General features: G+C 51.0%; 7 protein-coding genes across 7 annotated transcripts; 3 read left to right on the forward strand and 4 right to left on the reverse strand.

Moving 5' to 3' along the window:
* Nucleotides 1-297: 297 nt before the first annotated feature.
* Nucleotides 298-1369, reverse strand: EI90DRAFT_3136305 (uncharacterized protein; the record flags this gene model as incomplete). The annotated part of the gene is made up of 3 exons (XM_039064785.1): nt 298-390; nt 441-676; nt 733-1369. 3 exons carry the CDS (start codon nt 1367-1369, stop codon nt 298-300), a joined length of 966 nt encoding a protein of 321 aa, XP_038908442.1.
* Nucleotides 1370-1610: 241 nt separating this feature from the next.
* Nucleotides 1611-2313, forward strand: EI90DRAFT_3179392 (uncharacterized protein; the record flags this gene model as incomplete). Its single annotated transcript, XM_039066357.1, has 2 exons — nt 1611-1718; nt 1772-2313. 2 exons carry the CDS (start codon nt 1611-1613, stop codon nt 2252-2254), a joined length of 591 nt encoding a protein of 196 aa, XP_038908443.1. The 3' UTR covers nt 2255-2313.
* Nucleotides 2314-3605: 1292 nt separating this feature from the next.
* EI90DRAFT_3022476 (uncharacterized protein) lies at nt 3606-4220 on the forward strand (the record flags this gene model as incomplete). The annotated part of the gene is made up of 3 exons (XM_039057778.1): nt 3606-3746; nt 3796-4065; nt 4116-4220. 3 exons carry the CDS (start codon nt 3606-3608, stop codon nt 4218-4220), a joined length of 516 nt encoding a protein of 171 aa, XP_038908444.1.
* Nucleotides 4221-5546: 1326 nt separating this feature from the next.
* EI90DRAFT_3022477 (uncharacterized protein) lies at nt 5547-6275 on the reverse strand (the record flags this gene model as incomplete). The annotated part of the gene is made up of 3 exons (XM_039057779.1): nt 5547-5797; nt 5935-5987; nt 6088-6275. The coding sequence occupies 3 exons, from the start codon at nt 6273-6275 to the stop codon at nt 5547-5549; spliced, it is 492 nt and encodes a 163-aa protein (XP_038908445.1).
* Nucleotides 6276-9780: 3505 nt separating this feature from the next.
* EI90DRAFT_3136308 (uncharacterized protein) lies at nt 9781-12876 on the reverse strand (the record flags this gene model as incomplete). Its single annotated transcript, XM_039064786.1, has 8 exons — nt 9781-10318; nt 10374-10694; nt 10753-10897; nt 10951-11179; nt 11237-11335; nt 11402-12062; nt 12111-12142; nt 12199-12876. The coding sequence occupies 8 exons, from the start codon at nt 12874-12876 to the stop codon at nt 9781-9783; spliced, it is 2703 nt and encodes a 900-aa protein (XP_038908446.1).
* A 2681-nt stretch (nt 12877-15557) lies between these two features.
* Nucleotides 15558-19143, reverse strand: EI90DRAFT_3136309 (uncharacterized protein; the record flags this gene model as incomplete). The annotated part of the gene is made up of 3 exons (XM_039064787.1): nt 15558-18805; nt 18855-18972; nt 19027-19143. The coding sequence occupies 3 exons, from the start codon at nt 19141-19143 to the stop codon at nt 15558-15560; spliced, it is 3483 nt and encodes a 1160-aa protein (XP_038908447.1).
* A 266-nt stretch (nt 19144-19409) lies between these two features.
* EI90DRAFT_3022480 (uncharacterized protein) lies at nt 19410-20031 on the forward strand (the record flags this gene model as incomplete). Its single annotated transcript, XM_039057780.1, has 4 exons — nt 19410-19517; nt 19564-19620; nt 19762-19814; nt 19869-20031. The coding sequence occupies 4 exons, from the start codon at nt 19410-19412 to the stop codon at nt 20029-20031; spliced, it is 381 nt and encodes a 126-aa protein (XP_038908448.1).
* Nucleotides 20032-20168: the final 137 nt, after the last annotated feature.

Consider the following 20168-nt stretch of genomic DNA (forward strand, 5'->3'; position numbering starts at 1 on the left):
CCGCCACCAGTCCCGGTAGTCCCAATATGTGTGACTCGGTGTGCCACGTCCGCAATAAGGTGCCTAGTGGCCCATCCTTGTCGCTGCCCCACATCCGGTCGCTACGTCCACAAGACCAAAGTGATCATGAGATGCGCCCAAGCGCTACATGTGGAACCTGAATGTGGAACCTGAATAACAGTAGGACAAGCAGCATATCATAACCCATATCCCCATGACGTGCATACCTGTGCATCCTCATGGTTAGCTTTCGCTCCTTATGACCCCTGTCCAGGTACATATGATGGATCTCCAGCCTCAGAGTCCCCTATCCTCGAATACAACCGTGAGCGTTTCATCCCTCTCCTCCTCGTAGAAGGCCCTAAGCAGATTTTTGCCCACAATTATGTTCTGACTTGGATTGAGCGATGCTAACTAATACTGATAAACATGTCGCTTACTCCAGCTTTCGGTGTGAATCCAGTCACTGCTTCGCTCCCTAGGGGAAGGCGAGGATGGTTGCGGACCCAAACGTTCGGCGGCATCACTGTTAGGAAACATCTCATGAACCCTAGTGATATCCTCACGTCCCCATCGTAAGCCAACGCCAGTTCGTTGAACATCACCACCTCGATGCTGTCAAGGGGGATCAACCCTGACACTATGACTTTGTTCCATGCCGCTCCCGGCTCCTTCCCTGGTACATAATAAAATAATTAGCCTTCTGGCAGTAAAACCAACGCCAGCCCATACCTTCCCCCACAAATTTTTGAGGAAGTGCTACCAGATTTTGGGGTCGTGTAAATCGGAACAGACAAAATCGCACCCCAACGATCAGTGCATGATATATGATATCGTGATCAGGGTACGAATGGAACGCCACAAAGGCTTGAAGTATGACCTGGCCAAGATGACCTTCGAAGTCATCTCTCGGGCGGAGCGCAAAGTCCATGGTGTTGTGGTCCGTGATCCAGCTATATGGTCTAGCCGGAGGTTCTCTCAAGGAATGCCGACTTATGACTGGCTGCCTCTTGATCTCGATCAGCAGCTGGCACCTCCGTGACTCGTTCCATCCAATGGGTCCTGGATAGTATACCAGAACCGAATCTGGAGTAGCCGTCAGGTACTTTGTGACGTTTCCATTATTTGGATGGACGCTGAACACTGTTGTTGGGCCGTCCAAACGTCGTTGTGGACTCGATATGATGGTGCCCTTAAAGGGTGGACTGATGTGAGTTATACACATGCCCAATATTTTCTCGTAAACGGTGTAAAACGGATACTCGAAATTCCTTGACCGCTCGCAGTCTTTGTATGCTGCAGTCAGAGCATCAAAGGATTCCGTGTACCACCATTCAGGGAGAAGGTCTTCTGCGACGATGATGTTCATCTCTACAGGTCAGCGGAGAGCCAGAGAAACAGACCCCTTGCAAGCTCGGCCAATAATAATAATAATCAGGTGTATTAAGCTTAAGTCCCCGGAGGGCCACATGCGAGGAATCAACTGAATAGACGATACCTTGACAATTTGATCGTCGGCAATTTATTTTCTACTGATTTCGGGATAATCACATGACCATCAGCGGAGTTAGCCCTAGTTTCCCCCCCCCCCCCCTTACACGCACCCCACCATGGATGTTACCACTGGCCAGTTCAGCAGCCTCAGCATCCATAGCTCAGATGATCGAGAAACTGATCCTGAGAGACAGGGGAAACAAGATACCCTCCAGCTCAAGCCTGTACGTTCGTTCCATCGAGGTACTTGGTCTGAACTCTGCTGATCTACATATAGCGTCCTCTTACGCCAGAGTACATGCTTGCCCACGAGCCGTGGTCCGGTCCTTGGCTTCCACCTGAATACGTCCAGAGCATGTTCAGCGATCCTCCTCTTATGTATTTTGGTATCGGTCTCCAGTTTACTGCCACAGACATGCTTCCTCTCGCCCAGGCTCTCGGGGTACCCACCACCCCGGGTGAAGGAAAGTCCCTGCTCCTGCTTGAGAACATTTATATGGCTGTTCGCAAGAGTATTCGTGACAAGTTCAAGTCACGTTGGCCAGTCAAATCCAGGGGGGTCATATCGCACAACACGGAGGTGACGCGAGTGATATCCATCTCCGACAATACCTTGGACACGTTATCTCACAGGCGTTCGGCTGTAGACGATCACCCTGACTCCATCAAATGGAAAGAACTGCAGAACGCCGCAGACGCTCTGTGTGCGTTGACAGGAAGGGAGCCCAAGTGGTACATAGGCGATCGCAATTGGCCATAGCGTGTTTGGAATGTGATGCCTGCTTGTCCTTGTATCCTTGTGTTCACGTTCACGTTCCCCTCATCATCATGTCCTTGCACTCCCGCTCCTGCCATCATCCTCTCCGTCCTATCGACTGTATACTAGGGTTTGAGACACAAGTTTTTTTGCAACGTTTTTTGATACAACTACTGTAGACCTAAAATGTTGCCTCAAATTTGTTGTTTGGGCACGAAACCAACGCCTGGCGCTGACTGTTACATAAGCCACGCTTGCGCAAAGCGCTGGAAAAATTTTCCCAGGGCATCCTGCTGCATATTCCATTATTTTTCCCACTCTAACGAAGAGACCCCGGTGCGATGCAGCACTGTGGCCAACTCGCAACGTGATGTTGAGCTAGCGGTGCCACCCTTGTTGTTCCCGCTCTTATGAAAGCAGTTAACGATCTTTCTCTTTCGTTTTAAAGATAAAAAAGGCTATGACTCGTGAAATCTGTACATAGTCAGGAAAGTTAACGCTCAAACTAGACAAATTCCTCCCCGCGCACTGTGAGAAGTTTTCCCGCAAATTATTTGTGGGTTTGGGAGTTGCGGTTCACACGGGGACTTCGTCTATCTCTCTCTCTGTTCCCCCACACATTTCCGATTGACACTGGATTCCTATGATAAGCACAGCTATGCTTTTCTCAGCTAGCGCTCTGTTTTCTGCCCCCAATTCGATGCTCACTACCATGTTGAACTGTGAAGATGCGATCTCGTGTGATCAAGCATAGGTTGTGCCCTTTGGCAGCCGCATCTGTATCTACCGTTTGATCACTTACTTAGATGCATGCCCCATTGCACACTCCCATGCCAATGGTCAGGTTTCTGACCCCCTTGCAATTGGATGTGCCTTGGCGCCTCCTCCGCTTGTTCTTGTCGATGAAATAACATTTTTCCTCGTATCCCACCTAGGTAATTACGTGAGATGCCACTCTCTCCCTTGTCCGATCTGTGGACAATACAAAGATTCCAGGCTGGCCGACATGGCGCGCGCACCCCATCAATTAACCCATTAGCATCCCGAAACTTTGTATTACTGTATAGTACGATGCCCGATTAGTAATATATATCAAAACTGCCTGGGTAACCTATCAATTCTTCCCAGGGAACCCCGTCATAATGGCCCCATCATATCTGATAGGAGGTCCCGGTACTCGAAATCTAATGGTTGGAAACAGTGACGGGGACACCTTAGCAGGGTTGATACCAGGCCAACCCATTACAATTTGCCCAGGTTACTTCCCGCGCCTGGCTATGACATGTGATCCGTCCATATCTGTTACCCGGGAAATCGCCTCGAGGCTTCTCATCTTGTACTCGCGCCACCCAGGATGACCAATAATGGACCAACGAGGGGCCGGGGGAATTTCCCAAGGGGTTGGTCCAAACAATTGTGGGACGCGATGGTGCCCCACATCGCTCTGAACCCTGGACTTTCTCCATATGCCCTCTGGAGAGATTTCCACGAAAAGGTATGTTGTAGTACTGTGAGGTTAGGAATGAGATTCAATTTTTGTGCAGTATCCTGACAGATCGCCGGCTACCTACTCTTTTTACCACCGAAAATTTCATGACGATTTTTCCCAAGCGGTGAGCGGGTACCTCAGGGAACGTAGAAACGTTCCAGCGAGACCGGAGGTGATGCTGACGAGGAGGCCAGAGGGTCGCTCCGAGGAGCACCCAGCTTTCTCGAATGATGAATGGGCTGCGGCAGTACGATGGATTCTGACCAGGGAGGCCCCGTCAAGCGTGGAGGAAAATGTGGAGAGTTGGCGGGAATTTAGCATGGAGGTACGCATGGATGGCTGGTAAGCTGCAAATGAAACCTGACACAACCACAGAATCCATCCCATAACGAGCTTGAGTGGATCGGGCTCTACTACGCACAATACGACCTCTTCCAGGATATCGAACGTCAAGTCCGTTGTTCGAGGTACTCGCGTTGAAGGGATTTCTGGTATACCATCACCCCAACGTATAACTTCTATCTCTCCGAGACCCACTCGACGGCTTTCCCCCGCTTTCCCCTGCTTTCCCCTGTATTTTACGCACTGAGAAAAGTGAATATTACAATATCCATGATTATATGACAGAGGTTTTTACCATAAGACACGATTTTCCCCTGGCCTGGTACATGTGACGAGTCCCACCTTTTTCACGAATTTGACCAAAATCCTGTCGTCAAATCCTGTCTGGATCTAATCAGTTTCTCCTGTGAAAATTCACGATAATATTCTCAATATATTCTTCCACTTCACACTGAGACCTAATCGGTTCCGACCAACATAGTGGACACGGCCCAACATGGGCCCGTCCCGTGAAATAGAACTAGAAGAGTGCTTGCGCTCCGGACTCTGCACTGCCCCCTTATTTTGTTTTCATGTTCTTACATCGCGAGAGTTAATCAAATTTGTTATTTTTCTCACACCAACACAAGACGAGAAATTACAACTAATCGCGGACGACAAGGTGTAGTGGGAACGGCCGAGGGGACGGCCTATGAATTGGTTTGAGCACGCAACGCGCGACCCGTGTTAAATATACATAGGGTTAGCAGGAGACAGGGGAGGTGGTGGGCGCGTAAAAAGGCTGTAAATAAGGCTGTGGATACTGGAAGTGGGCAAGAGAGTTTGTCAGGCGACGGCAGCGATTTCAGACCCTGGCTGAATCGAAGCGTTCTTACTCACCGAGGAAGAACGGGCTGGCAATGGCTGGGGAACAGGAGGCATAGGTCAGAGACCCTTTATAAGTGCGCAGATGTTCCTGTTGGCATATTAGGTTTCAGACCGTACCACAGCTGAGATTGTTCCGTTCTGCGCATCCGCGCCGGAACGTTCAGCATACAGTCTGGAACCAAGCGAGCTGTAGGTCCACGGTGACGGTGTCATCGTGAGATGGGCGAGACCTGGGCAGAGCGGCATTGAGCCGATGGTGCCATAGTGAGATTGTTAAGACATGGGCACGAGCAAGGTGTGGGTGGTAGGGCGGGTGAGATAGCAATGGGCAGGCAGGGGAGCGATCACTGCATGGCTGTGGTAAGCCCTGTCCCGTGATTAGTCTCGTGAAATGGGACATTAAACAACAAAAAACAGGCCGTGGCGGGTGTGATGTTGGCGATGACTTTGACATAGTTCTATTCGTGGTTATACTGTCTTTCAGTAACTTGTTTTCCTTTAAAGTATCATTACTCACATCTTCTTGGACGAAGAGCCAGGCTTCGGAGCACCCCAACTTGCGATCTTCTCCATTGCAGACACAACTAATACTATCCTTCAGCCCTCAAGTCTCGCGGAATTGTTGAAGGTGACAATAACGATGTTGCCCGGTTGCAACTCCTTCTGGTACTTTCGGTTGACCATGTCATCGTGATTGATGTCGTGGTCGTAAAAGCGTCCACAAGATGAGTTTACTTCGCGATCAGCTTTGACTCGCCTTCGTGATTGCTTTGGCTGACTTACCACTGCGTTCTCGTTCAGTGCCATGACACGGTTCGGGGGCACGCTTGACGAGGCTGGGTTGAGATCTGGCGAACGACACGATTCAGGGGCAGGCTTGTCGAGTGATCCCGAAGGTGATGTCGCGGTCGTAAAAGCGTCCACAGGATGAGTTTACTTTTCGCTCGGCCTTGACTCGCCTTCGTGATTACTTTGGCTGACTTACCACTGCGTTCTCGTTCGGTGCCACGACACGGTTCGGGGGCATGCTTGACGAGGCTAGGTTGAGATCGGGCGAACGACACGATTCAGGGCAGGCTTGTCGAGTGATCCCGAAGGTGATGTCGCGGTCGTAAAAGCGTCCACAGGATGAGTTTACTTTTCGCTCAGCCTTGCTCGCCTTCGTGATTGCTTTGGCTGACTTACCACTGCGTTCTCGTTCGGTGCCACGACACGGTTCGGGGGCATGCTTGACGAGGCTGGGTTGAGATCGGGCGAACGACACGATTCAGGGCAGGCTTGTCGAGTGATCCCGAAGGTGATGTCGCGGTGTAAAAGCGTCCACATGATGAGTTTACTTTTCGCTCAGCCTTGACTCGCCTTCGTGATTACTTTGGCTGACTTACCACTGCGTTCTCGTTCGGTGCCATGACACGGTTCGGAGACACACTCGTCGAAGGCTGTTGTGGCAGTTGTAAAAAGCGGGTCTGGCATCGATGCGTCTATATCACCTTCGCGATTACTTTATACCACCATCGTCTCGAGCCTCAGCCTCTTTCTCCCGTTCCTCACTGCGGTTCCAGTCAGGGGCATATGCATATTTCTAGTTCGACTGGACTGTTGAAGTAGATGCGTATGCGAGGACTCTGTTCGACTTTTTTGATCTGGGAAGACTTGAGGATAGATTGCGCTGCGTGGATGCGTGGGGCATGGTCCTTGCTTCTGGCGCTGCAGAATTTGGGCTGGCGCCTCTCGAACCATGGGTCAGTTTTGTGTCTGAGAAAGACGGCTCTGTTTTGAACAACCTGTGTGGGCTAAGGAGAATGCGGGGTCAGTCGAACAATATCCGGCGCTGAAGGCAGTCGCTCCCGCGCGCAAGGGGGTGATTGTGAATGATGACTCGCGGATGTCCCTCGTGGATCGGCGCCAGCACTTGAAGGACGGGGGGAAGGATATCTGCTTAAGGTGGAAGCTCTTGCTGAACTGGAGGACCAGGTGCTTCCAGACTTGTACGCCTTCCGGGGGCTCCTCCAGAGATGGCTCTGTTCTAAGTGGAGGAGATTGTACGCGAACAACCTGTGTGGACTGAGGAGAATGCGGGGTCCGTCGAACAATATCCGGCACTGAAGGCAGTTGCTCCTGAACAGGGGGGGTTTACTGGGGTGATGGTGAATGATGATTTGTGGATGTCCCTCGTGGATCAGTGTCGGCAATTGAACAAACGACTGTGGGCAGGCCATGTCCAACATAGGCTTCCAAACCTTTTATGTGCAGAGCCTTGACCATTTCCTCCGTAATAAAGGGCTCCTACTCGTTTGGCTTTTGATAGGAAACAACAAGCATGGGGCTGATGATGATGTGGAGGAGGAAAGTGGTGTGTAGCCGTAGCGTGCGAGGGCTCCTCAAACCAGTCTAGAAAACAAATGAATATCTCATTTCGTTTCCACAATGGCATTCAGCACGACATTTACTTATCAATAACTTCCAGGGCACCCCGTCAGTACGTCCCGGGCATCCCGTCAGGATGACCCCATCAGACTGCGCATATCTGATAGGAGGTCCCGGCACTCGAAATCTGATGGTTGGCCCCGTCAAATGGTAACGGGGCTACCTAGCAGAGCTCGTACCGGGCCAACCCATTACAATTTGCCAGGGTCAATTCCAAGCGAGGTGGGTGTTTCCATGAACGTCCTGGGAGCCTGGTCGTATTCTGAAACTCGGCTGCCCAGTGTCCAGAGAACCGCAGCGATATATTTGTTTCACGCCTCCGTTCATTGCCCCTCAGTTGTAAGTTTCGTCTTGCGAGTTGGATGGTTGTCCGTTCCCAAGCTCAATAGGGTCATCGTATTTAAATGGTACGTGAGCACCTGTCTTCGTCGATGAAGCGATTGTCTTTCCAAAGGTGCGGAGCTGTCCTCCACAACTGGTGAGGCTGCGGACTGCCCTTTCGATGTTGGCGTCGTAGGCATTCCAGGGGACATGGGTTTTTTATGGCCATTGGTGAGCCAGGCCTACGCAAACTCTGCCCCGTGGTCATCTTCCTCCTCACTGACTCGCTTGAAGGTTGTGTGCGGTACGGTGTTGAATTCGCTCGATGAGGTTCTTGGGGGCAGGTTGCACGATTAGCCCTAGAAGAAGCATCAGGGTCTGATTCGAGTGTCCCATCCGGTCGAGCAGTGACTTGCTCTGGCCCACCACCAACGCCAAGTTCATGCTTCCCTCGGACTCTGGCTTCAGCGGTTTGCTCCAGTTCCGCCGTGTACCGCATAAAAGGTGGCATCTTGTTGGTCGTTACTGAAGGTTTGCTGCGAAGAGAGATCCGGTTTCCTGCCCATGGCGCCAAAACACGCCTGCAAGGGCAAGGTCACACGAAAAAAAACGAGTGGTTTATAAAGAAACTATTATGGGAGATCCGCAGAAACGGCCATCGTCGGACGATGATGAGGATCAACATGATCCTGAAAAAGCAACCACTTCAGGGCTAGTTCCTGAGGGTTTTAAGATCTCTCACCTCCAGAGGAGGTGATCGACTTATGTGCCAACCACGTTATCGAGCTGTTGGAGGGTGGCTGCGCCGGTTGGCAACTTGATGCGGTCCGGTCCCTGCGATTTCATCGTGCGACATATGTTGAGTAACTCGGCATCGAGATCAAGGTTATGTGTGAAAGAAAAGCGGCAAGACTCAGAATGAGAACTAAGGAAGAAGCCAGGCCAAGCACCTTAGTGACCAAGTGAGTGTTTCACAGCTGCGATAGACTCACAAGATCGCGCACGACGAATCGATGGAAAATGCAAAGTAATTTCGCAGAGACCAGCGTTATCTGATCAGCATGCGTGAGTTACAGGTCCCATCGCGCTACGGGGCAACTTACCAGTTAGAAGCCAGAGAAGGAAGGAGGCGCTTCAGCCTGTTATGGCAACACCAACCTACATGCTCGCTCTCGAGGAGCAATGCACCACGTTGGTTGAGGTTTTCTTTTCGTATGCTCCACTCACGTTGAGGAAGCTTGCTACTCTTATGCTACCCTCTAGAAAAGGTTGGCTAGGTTTAGGTCTCGGCGTGCAGCGTACAGCATCAGGATGTTTCTGTGGATTCACCGCATTTACAGCTTGGGACAATAGATATCAATTCGGACAACTCCGGTACAGTGACCACCCAACACGTGACCATTTCTGGGCGAGCAGCTCGCCCAGAATCTTCCCACGCCTCATAACTTGAAAAGCAGCAATCGTCCTTTATACCATGGCTGATTCGTGCCATATCTTTGTGTACTGTTGCTCTTCTTGGACTCACTCTTTTTCAGTTAATATATATATATATATATTGTGTACATATTGTTACATTGCGTGCATATATTGTTACGAAAACATATATAGAAACAATGGAGGGAAGATAAATTGATGTAGGGGTGGCAAGAAGTTTATCCTAACGCGGACTAGAATAGAATAATACTAGGTGAAGATTTAGAACAAGTAAACGAGTGAATATGATAAAAGGTATACCGACCTCAGTCTCGCGGTTGTGAACGCAATGAGAACTGAGGGCGTCAGCGAAGTAAACATCGAGCTTTTAAGCGTCGATTAATCGAATGTAACAGGAGTGAGGATTATTACAAATAAAGGAAAGTGAAGCGACCAACAGGTCGGAAAAAGGAAGATAAATGTTAAATAAACATATAGTGATAAGACAGTAGAGACCGACTAGAAATAAACCTAACATCAATCATCGGGCATCTCACCGAGATAATGTAGGTCGGGTATCCTTGCGCTAAGCGTCGAACCAACCGCTGCTGTCTTACAACATATCCATGGGAAACGATGGTTGGGTGTCATAGCTTGTCTACAAAACAAACTATTCGAGGATCCCCTCGTCCATCATCGCCTGGACCGCAGCCTTCATGGAGCCACGAAGTGATTCCACGTCTTCGGCAGTGAACATGTCACCACCATCCTGCAGGTTGGCAGCCCGAACTTTGCTGAATTCACGCCTGAATTGGCTAAAGTCCTCCGGGTGCAGACGGGCATAATGGTGGATCACACACCGTGCCCCCCGATCGACCTCCGTTTCCTTGGAGTACACCAACGCCATGAACATCGCAGCCAGCACTTCTTTTGGCTCAGGTTGCCCAACCAACGAGCAGCCACTCGTTAGCCGTCGATGTGAGTCCAAGACATATGCTTCCAGCATTGCTGTCATGGTGTCGCACCTATCCATGGGGCCACCCCTTTGCGACTGAAGGAGTCGGTCCACCCAACTTGCGTGCAAAGATCGAACCATGCATCGGGGCGAGAGGAAAAATGACCCTTGCATCAGGGCCCCTACGCTCAACTCTCCCTTGTCTTCCTTTGACACCGTGAAGACAAAATGGACCTGGCCCGGGGCCATGATGCTAGAAAACAAGATTAACCACCATGGAAAATCGCTGGAGGGAAGAAAAACCCTACAGTGTTTGCCCCGGGCAGAGGATGAAGCACCCAAACCGGTTCGGGGAGTGGAACAGGTACTCGAATCCGATGCTACCTTGGGTATCCAAGTCGTCGTACTTAACGATCAAGGGGACCTCCAATTCGATGGGGAAGAATATCAGCTTGTAACCTGCAATGCAATGCAGGACGGTGCCGACCCCATCTTCATCCAGGTGTGGAGCCGTAAACGACCCCACGGTGGCCAGCATCGGTGTCCTCCAAGAGTTGTAATCTTCCGGAAGATCGCCTCCACGTTCGTCGAGGTACTCGAACAGGAGACCGTCGAGAGAGTTGAGGAGGCTGTGAAAAGGAAACGGATCATCAGCATGGTGAGAGATGGTAGAACACGGATTGTTACCTTTCCACAGGAAGACGGACAACCCCCTTGAGGTGGTGTACGACCAACGGCCGTGAAGTTCGCCAATCAGTGAGTTCGTCGATCACTTGTGGCAGTGGCTCCCACGACTGTTCATCATCCTCCCCTGATCTGGAGCTGTCGGAATCTGGAGAGCATTCCCATGAGCTTGACAGCATGTTTCAAGGTAGGGCAACTTACTGAAGCATTGAACGTGAGCTGTCTTGCTCAACCGAGAGAGGAGAAGGGAACGGTCCAGCACGGTATCGCTGGGGAGGCCGACCAAGACAAGGAGGCCCAGGTTGTTTACCAAAGATTGGAAATCCTCGGGAGACATGGTGAGCGCTTCAGCTTCCACCATTGCGTGGGGGGACCAGGTTGAGTCCCAAGCGACGGATGATACCAAGCGATTTAGCACGAGGATGGGTTCCTGGGAACGACGAGTTATCTCACTAGCTGTTTTAGTCATGGGAAGAAAAGAACTCACGGAATCAGGCTTGCTAGGGAACTGGAATGTCTCCTCGTTCCATTCACAAGTCATACCATCATTGGTGGAGACGCAAGAGAAGGTGAAGCTATACAACACCTGCATCATGAATAAGAGATCATCGATTAGATTGACGTTCATGATGCAATCATGCTGGACACGCACCTTTTCGGTCGAGTGGTGAGAAGAAGAAGGATGCGGGGTAGAGTTGGGAACACGCGAAGTGGAGTCAGGGACGACCAGCTCAGGCCAATCGTTGATGTCGTCGAGGTCGGGGACAGCAAACTCGGCGATGAACTTACGCCAGTCATCATCCCCCCCTCTGGAGGTGGACCCCTTCGTGACAGCGGCAGCTGTGCCATCCTCCATCGACTCGTCTTCAGCCATGGCCTTCTTCTTTCCCTTTCTCCTCTTCGACGCCCGAGTGGCTTGGGCCTTGTACCCGTCGGAGTGGCCTACAGAGTGCTGCGAGCGCGTGCGCTTTCGTTTTTGGAGGTCAACACCGTCTTCTTGCATCCGGTCGACGTCCGGAGGGGGGGCTTGGGGGCTCGAGGTGTTGTGGTTAAGGTAAGTCCATGCGTGGTTGAGGATGTAGAGGTCCTGTACTGCTAGACCCCCTCTCTCGCATACACTCACCACCACTTGGAGGATCGCGTTCTCCATCACAACCTCCCCACCGGAAATAGAGGGGAAGGGGGCCCCCTGACAGACATGCGACGCCAGCGACGTCCATGTGGGAACGGTGCCAGCCCGATTCATGGTGGTGTCCATCAGAAGGACAAGAGGAGAAACGCAGACAGCCAGTGCCAACGTTATGAACGGAGAGCTGGCGCCGTGTGAGCAAGAGTGAGTGGAAATAATACGATATACTTACTTTTCATCTTTCGTCCATTGGATGTGTTCATGCTGTAGGATCGTCAGGAAAGATCGTTCCCAGCAATTCCGGGAGGGGGGGGGCTTACCAGGCACTCAGATCCTAACTCGAGAATCTGACGGAGGCCCCATGCGGCATAAAGGATATTCGCTCCTAAGCGGCACTGGCCAGCAAGCGTCTCGAATGATTTGGCTTTATTTAAAAGCCGATTTGCGTCGCCAGCAAGGAGCGAAGTGGGAAGAACGCTTCCATCCGCTTCATGGGGCTGGTGCGTTATTTCGGCAATAAATCCGCTTTCCTGACCTGCAGGGGTGTAGTCGAGGAGGGCGAGACGGCACTGTTGCACCCAGTACTGGATCTCGCGCTTGTGTCCATGTACTCGCTGTGGACGACTGGGGATCTCCACAGGATTTGGATATGCTGGGAAGTTAGACGAGTACTGCGTCCACATTAGGGCTAGCCTTGTCTGAAGGAGCCCAAAGAAAACGCCTTGAAACATACGCCTCGCAGGAAGTACGCGAAACCTGTGTGACGACGAGAGGGATGTAGATGTCGGGGAGATCCCCGCCTGTTTTTTCTCCTCATTTTTTGTGAGGGTTTCTCGGTACTCGATCCAGTTTTCAATCCCGGAGCGACAGCTTTGGATGGCCTCCAACGGCAGGCCCGAGAGTGGGGGGATGGGGATGGTGGAATGCCCTTGGAAGTACGATATGATCTTTGAAAGCTCAGTGGGGACCCAGCTGTCATCCCAGATCAGTGATTCCATAGCAGTAGAAAGTGTCGGTAGTGATGGTTTTGGAGCGAGAATCAGCAGCGACGAGCGACGAAAAAAAATAAGCAACCACGTCACGCGACGCTTGCCCGATTTAGTTTATTCATTCTTCGAGCTTGTTATGCTTATGGAATTGATCGGCTGTTAATTCATTTGCTTATTTCCTTCGGGGCAATCCACCAAAAAAAAAACCGTCGAGGCGTTTACATATGGATGATCATTTTCCATGCATTTTTTACAGTGCGCCCAGTATCCATAACTGCTTATTTAACCAATGATAACAGCGCCTAATTGGTGTCAGTAAAACTAAGCGTTACAGGGAATATAATAAATGAGATATAAGGCAAGGTTGACAAACGTAACTAACCGTGGGAAGATTCTGGGCGAGCTGCTCGCCCAGAACTTTCCCACGGTTCGATGGCACACGGATCCAGTAGTATCCCAAATACAAGATTGTAGCAGTATCGACTGGGGGATGAACAAGCGTAACGATAAGTCGTGGGAAGAGCAACTCGTCCAGGACTGGTTGGAGGCCCACACAGTCGTTGACCGATAAGAGCAAACGCACCCACAGGACCAAAAATAAAAATATACAAACGCTTGACACCATCAAAGACTTGCCAACTATACGGCCATGATAGGGACAAGAGCCAGGGGTGGGGCTCTATAGCGTACCCATTCTGCGCTGCTAAGCCAACCCAACAGGGCATTTTCAACAAGGGGCCCCGAATGCATAAGCGAGAGCTTCGAGTCACAGCCTGCACCATGGCACGTCGTGGCAAGGGGCCCCTGTTGAAAACGCCCTGTTGGGTCAGCTTAGCAGCGCAAAGTGGGTACCAAGCCCAAATGAACAACACTGTAAAGTCGAAAGAATAAGAATTAGAATAAAAACAAAATCAGGATGTCTAAACGATGGAAAATAAGAATGAAAGAGATCGGGCAGCATTCATACCCCAAAATTATTCAAAGCGTTCCCCAAGCTATCAAGGTTGGCATTTTGGAGGTAAGCCGGGTTCGGAGTTGTGGAATCTGTTGAAGTCCTAGGGGGCTTGCAGCATCACGGAGTCAAGATATGTGTGGGGAGGTGAAAGGGGGAATGAAAGGTGAGCGCTGGAAGGGCCCGGACAGTGCTGACTGGACATTCCGGAACGGGTACTTGGTTGGTGAGGGGGGGGGAGTTTTGTTCTTGAGGTATTGGAGCTCATAATTGGAGAGACTGCGAAATGGAAATGTAAAAGAGTTTGACGAGCTTAGGCACCACAATTCCGTCGTCGGACACAACGCCTGAAGACGATAACGGCAAACATGATGAGGTTGGTTGATCGCCACGCTGTCCTTGCAACAAAGAAAAGCACAGACATTTCGGCAACGCAGATGACCTAGCCTGTTAAAAAAGGAAAACACGACAACAAGATGATGAGCTTGAGCACTAACAGCAACGCAATGAAGTCGATTACCACACTGTCCTTACAAGCAAGGAAAGCGCGAAAAGTGCAGTCGTTTCAAACACGTATATCCAACCCCTAAGATGTGGATGATAAAGGTAAAAGCTAAAAAAGGTCCCGACACCAAGGACGAAGCAGGAAAGAGTAATTAAAAGGCACACACCTGAATAGAGATACAATAACGGCAAACGGGATAAAATTGGCTACTGCACTATACTTGCAGTCAAGATGTTCCAACCAACAAGGTACAGACGCTCCAATCACGCGTTTTCCAACCTTTTAAGGTGCAGAGAATAAGAGTGAAAGCGACGAGGTATGGTACGATAATGACAAACAGGGGAAATTGGTCGCTGCGTTGTACTTGTAATCAAGAAGAACACAGACATTCCAATCGCACGTTTCCAACCTTTGAGGTGTAGAATGAGAGTGAAGGCGACGAGGTACGGTACGATAATGGCAAATGGGGGAAATTGGTCGCTGCGTTATACTTGTAATCAAGAAGAACACAGACACTCCAATCACAAGTTTCCAACCTTTTGAGGTGCAGAGAATAAGGTGACGAGGTACGCTACGATAATGGCAAACGAGGGAAATTGGTCGCTGCGTTGTACTTGTAATCAAGAAGAACACAGACACTCCAATCGCACGTTTCCAACCTTTAAGGTGTAGAATGAGAGTGAAGGCGACGAGGTACGGTACGATAATGGCAAACAGGGGAAATTGGTCGCTGTGTTGTACTTGTAATCAAGAAAAACACAGACACTCCAATCACATGTTTCCAGCCTTGAAGGTGCAGAGGATAAGAGTGAACACGATGAGGTATGCTACGATAAAGGCAAACGAGGGAAATTGGTCGCTGCGTTGTACTTGTAATCAAGAAAAACACAGACACTCCAATCGCACGTCTCCAACCTTTAAGGTAGAAAAAATAATGAGGTGCAGGTGCTACGCGGGGGCAGACGTGATGGGATTGGTTGCTGTACTATCCTTGGGTCTCCAACAAGAAGAGTACAAACATTCCAATTGCACGTCTCAGAGAGATATGAGCATCGGCCAGCTGCAAGTATGTGGGCGGAGAGGAAACCGGATATACCCGCAACAATTGTACAGTTTATTATTATCGGATACACCCGCAACAATGGCATTACCTAAGTAGTTCAAGTATAGTTAATTATTGATAAAATTAAAAGAAAAATTAGTCCATGATGCAAATGGTACAAAAGGATCACATCAGATAAGATGTGTCCATGGTTCGGCAACATGTTTCATGTAGCGAGGCTGATCAAGATCCGGTTCAAGCACGATTTGCCAGTTGCTGCCCTTAGGGTGGTATTGAAGCATCTCGGCACTCGAGTGGGTGATAGATGGTGTTTCGCCATTCCTCATCATCTCGTCACGAGCCCAACGTGCAACACGGCGAATCACGAAATCCATAGGGCCCGACGTTGGCCACATAGGCACCGAGAATTTCGACAAGCCCCGAGGCTGGAGAGAATGGGCACTAACAAGAACCTCGAAACGATGGAGTTCAATGTCAAAAGGTTCTTGATGTACCCTAGACTGCAGCCAAGTGGCCGTAAACATGATGCCCTCCATAGGACGAATGCGATCGCTTTGATTGGGGGGAGGGTGCTGTTGTGGTGAGCAGGGAACGAGGGGAGGATATTTCTCGTACTGGAGGAACGAGTGAAGGTAATTGATTTTGTTGGCCTTCGGAGGTGCAATGTCCATGAGAGCCGTGATATCAACGTGATCACGCGTAAACGCCACATCTACATACGGCAAATCTAACGTGAAGTGGTGATTGTTGAGCGAGCCGACATAGATGTTGGAGGAACAGGATTTCCCCTCTGAACGCAACTTCTCGGCCATTTTATCACGATTATCCACGCACTTGAAGAGCAACTCCATAGATGGTGGCTCATGCCGCCCACCCTTCCTTGAACGATGCGTTGCATAAACTCCTTGGGCGTGGCACTTTTCCAACCAGGCCGGCTCTGCGTCCTGTACATCAACTACGGTGAGGCGATACCAGTGGCCAAGAGGAACCACGGCCGACGACACAGATTGTGAGGGGGCGGCCACGCCACCACGGTCGCTCAGTGGCGTGGCACGACGCCCAGGAGCAGTCGTAGGAAGACACTCCGGCTCCATCACCGCGGTGTCGACATATTGAACGAAGCCGCTGCCTGATGCCTCCTGACGATTTAGGCTCAAGGACGGCGACGAAGCTACAGCAGGGGTAGGACTGTGGCCCATTGGCAATGCAGCGGGTTGTTGAGCGGGTGATGCAAGGATTGGCAAAGGTGGGGTGTCGGGGTGTCGGGGACTGCCTCCACTCAGCGGCACCGATGCCTCCGGCCTTTCATCGTTTGGCCTCGAGAATGGTAGAGGAACGACAGGTGCATCGCAGTCTGGCAATGCAACATTTCCTGTCTTGCGAAGCGACGAAGAGGAATCAGGCGAAGAACGACCCAAGGGTGGGGAGTGAGTCGTAGGTGCGAGAGAGGATTTCTGTGCCTCACGGCGCTTCTTGTACTCCTGGAACGAGATTTTTGGTCTCTCGGCACTCGTTACTGTGGAAGACGGGGGAGAATTAACATGGGACGTGGCCCCTACCCCTAGAGTCTTGATACCCACGGCACCGAGAGAAGAACGATCGGGGAGAGGAGACGTAAGGAGGGAATGGGATGGAGTTGTGAGGGGGACCGTTGGTGCCAAAGATGGGGGAGGATTAACATGGCTCGTGGCCCCTAAGGAACGCGAAGTCTCGATACTCGCGGCACCAGGAGAGGAACGATCGGGGAGAGGAAATGACCTGGACGCAAGGGGGGAACGGGATGGAGGAGTTGTGATGGGGACACCAGCAGCGAGTACATGATGGCTTGAAGCAATGGGATCAGTTGTATCGATGTCCATCGCGTCAGGATCACTCTGCAATCTTAGCCTCTTTCGAGGGCGTCTGGCAGATTGCCGATCAGGCCTGTACTTGTGCCAATTACTGACGATGTGGTAGTCATGGGCGGACAGTTGCCTCTTCTTTTTCCCATGTCCCCGTTCCCAGATCTCTTGACATCTGGCAGTGGCATGTGAGTCGCCATCCCGCACATCTTGCAAGAGCTGACCAGCGGCGCGCACGCTCTGTCGGTCACTGGAAAATTTTCGAGCTGCCGATTCAACCCTTTCATCATACTCGGACGAGTCCTCATCATTTTCTTGATGGGGAGGCTCAAAGTGAGGACGGAATTCGTCATCACTGGAGCTCCCAGCTCCATCATGCCAGGTGGTAGACACTACTCTACGGCCAAGTACCGAAGATGATGGACGGGGTGAAAGACGGGGTGAAAGACGGGCCGGAGGCACAACAGGAAAGAGGCCATGGCCAAAAAAAGACTTGATTTTCCGACACAGTTCCTCCTCTGTGTAGAGCGGGTTGTGTGGAGGATAGAGCGCGTCTGCGAGGGCCAATTCCACTGGAGTGGAGAGGTCAGGCGAACCTGGATAGCCATGGGCTGGCTTGATGATCCAGGGTGTTGGGCGAACGGGTATGAACTCGAGCTGCTTGAAAACAATGTCCCTCGACCGCTTAGATGGAAGCGATGCGGACTGAACTGCCATCTTATGACTGTTAACATCCGAATCCGACCAGCCGCCTGGCACAAAATCTCGCTGAAGACTGGCCCCACTCCCAACGACTTGAACCCCAAAGACAGGAACGCCGTGACGGGATAGCCTTGCCATTGTTGAACCCAGCGATGGGCAGTCGTCCGGGAAAGGGAGCTCAAACACAGCACCCACCAGCTCATCGTCCACGCCCAAAAAATAATTACCATCGTGACCACGAAGAAGCCGCTCGATGTGACGATGACAGTACCATCGACCAACACCACCCAATTCGTAAGCGAACGTAAATACTTGATCCACAGTGTCGATCAGATCCTCAAGGTTCCTCCCCCGACATCTTAGCTTGTCCTTCCACTCAAAAGAAGCTTGAGTTAACCCATCTCGCGTTCGAGGCATCGGCACACATTGTTCGACTAGGAGAAAATCGCTCCGGATCGCATCCCACCGCGAGAAGAGGTCAAATTGAGACTGCACGAACGTCTCAACACGGTGGATATACTGAATTTTAAGACACTTTCCCCCACGACAGTCCTCAACGACTGAGGAATCAGGAAGAGGGGGGTCGAGGGAAGTGCGACGAATGAATGGACGATATGGTGCATTTTGTGAGAACGTGAGAGGCATGCGCGAGATTGATGACGAGTAGAGGGAGGGAATGGGTGAAGTTCTTGGGTATTGGGGAGCATTGTGTAATTTTCTACGTTCGGCAGGGGTAAGGAGGTGATAAGGGGTGAAGGAGTAAACAGGTTCTCCGACGGGATTTCCAAGAAAATTGAAGCTTCTCAGAGAGTTTGCGTAACGCAGTATCCATGAGTGGATGACAAAGTCCTTGGGAGGTTTTGCTACCCGGATCCCTAATAGTCATGAGAAACGAATTGCGCCAGCAGGGTCGAAGAAACATACCTGCGTGCGTGCGAGCCATCCACTCTTGCACAGTCCGACGCAGGGCGCTGGAAGGTCCCGCGTGGTTATATGGTATGAAGGTCCCAGACGTGGTCCAGGTTAGCGGAGTGTCAAGCCCCTACAGTAATTCAGTCGACGTTCGACAGCGCTGATCTTTGATCCTTGTTCATACCGTTTCCGCCAGTGCATTGGGGCCTACCGAGCGTCCAGCTGGAGCAGCAGGCTCTGCGGTTTGCGAGAATGCTGCATCACGAGCCGAACCCAGGGTTGACACTGCATTTCGTGACATCGGGACGATTTACGGTAGAATTGGCCGAGCTTGCAAGGTGTTTGGGGGTTTGTATTTTTTTTTCGTGGGAAAAGCGCGTCATGGAGCCACCCCGTGGGACTTCATCGGACCCAAAATGCTTGGCCATTCAGTTTGACGTAGCCAGGGTATTGGAATTCGCCCAAGACACGTTGTGAGGAACATAGGAGGTAATTGAGGAAGAGGGGATAGTAGTTCGGAACAACACCATTTGATAGATTCGCTTTCCAGAAGGAGAGCCCCACACCATGTACATAGATTCTGTTGCCAATCAAATCGATCGGGAAAAGGCGATAGGAGGGCCAAAGTTGATCGTCCGATATTGTAGCACTTGGTTGCACACAAAGGGTTTAACAGTGGGTTGTTGCGGATGGGTCGTACCTACTTGACGTTGACTCTGAGAACGGTGAAGCCTGGAGCGGATGGCTTCTGGATGGAGGGACATGGCCGATTGCAGATGTGAGTGGCAAGAGATTAGAACGTCGTCATCATTTTCAATGGGATTGATCCAAGTGAGGGAGTTTGCCCAAGTGACGAAGAGGAGGTGAACGACACACGTGAAAACACAGTGCCGATGGTTGCAATGCGTGGCACGTTCAGTATCTCCGTAATAGCAGCAAGTCACTAGAACTTCCCCGCTTTCCAGACACACTGTACGCGCGCCAAAAAAAATGAAGGCCGTACAAAGTAAATGTGATCGTAATCAGGGAGAAAGGATTGGGCGACGCCGTGGATGGCCAAGTCGCTCATGTCTCGCATCAGTGGAGTGAGCAGGCGCGAGGCGCTGTCCGCGGCTCTCAGTTGGAGACGCGGCGTTCCGGAGATGGCGAGGCACAGCGAATGGGTGGCATCACGGACACGTTAATGTGAGGTGGTGAGAGTACTGGGGAATGGGAATCATGACGAATCAAACAATCTACATGTGAATGTCAGGTGATGAGAGACAAATCAGGCGATTTAATTGACAATCCAAAGTGTTCCACGACCGCGACGATTATAGATTGTCT

Source organism: Cantharellus anzutake (genome assembly GCF_015039405.1).
Source record: "Cantharellus anzutake strain C23 chromosome Unknown EI90scaffold_158, whole genome shotgun sequence".
NCBI lineage: Eukaryota > Fungi > Basidiomycota > Agaricomycetes > Cantharellales > Hydnaceae > Cantharellus > Cantharellus anzutake.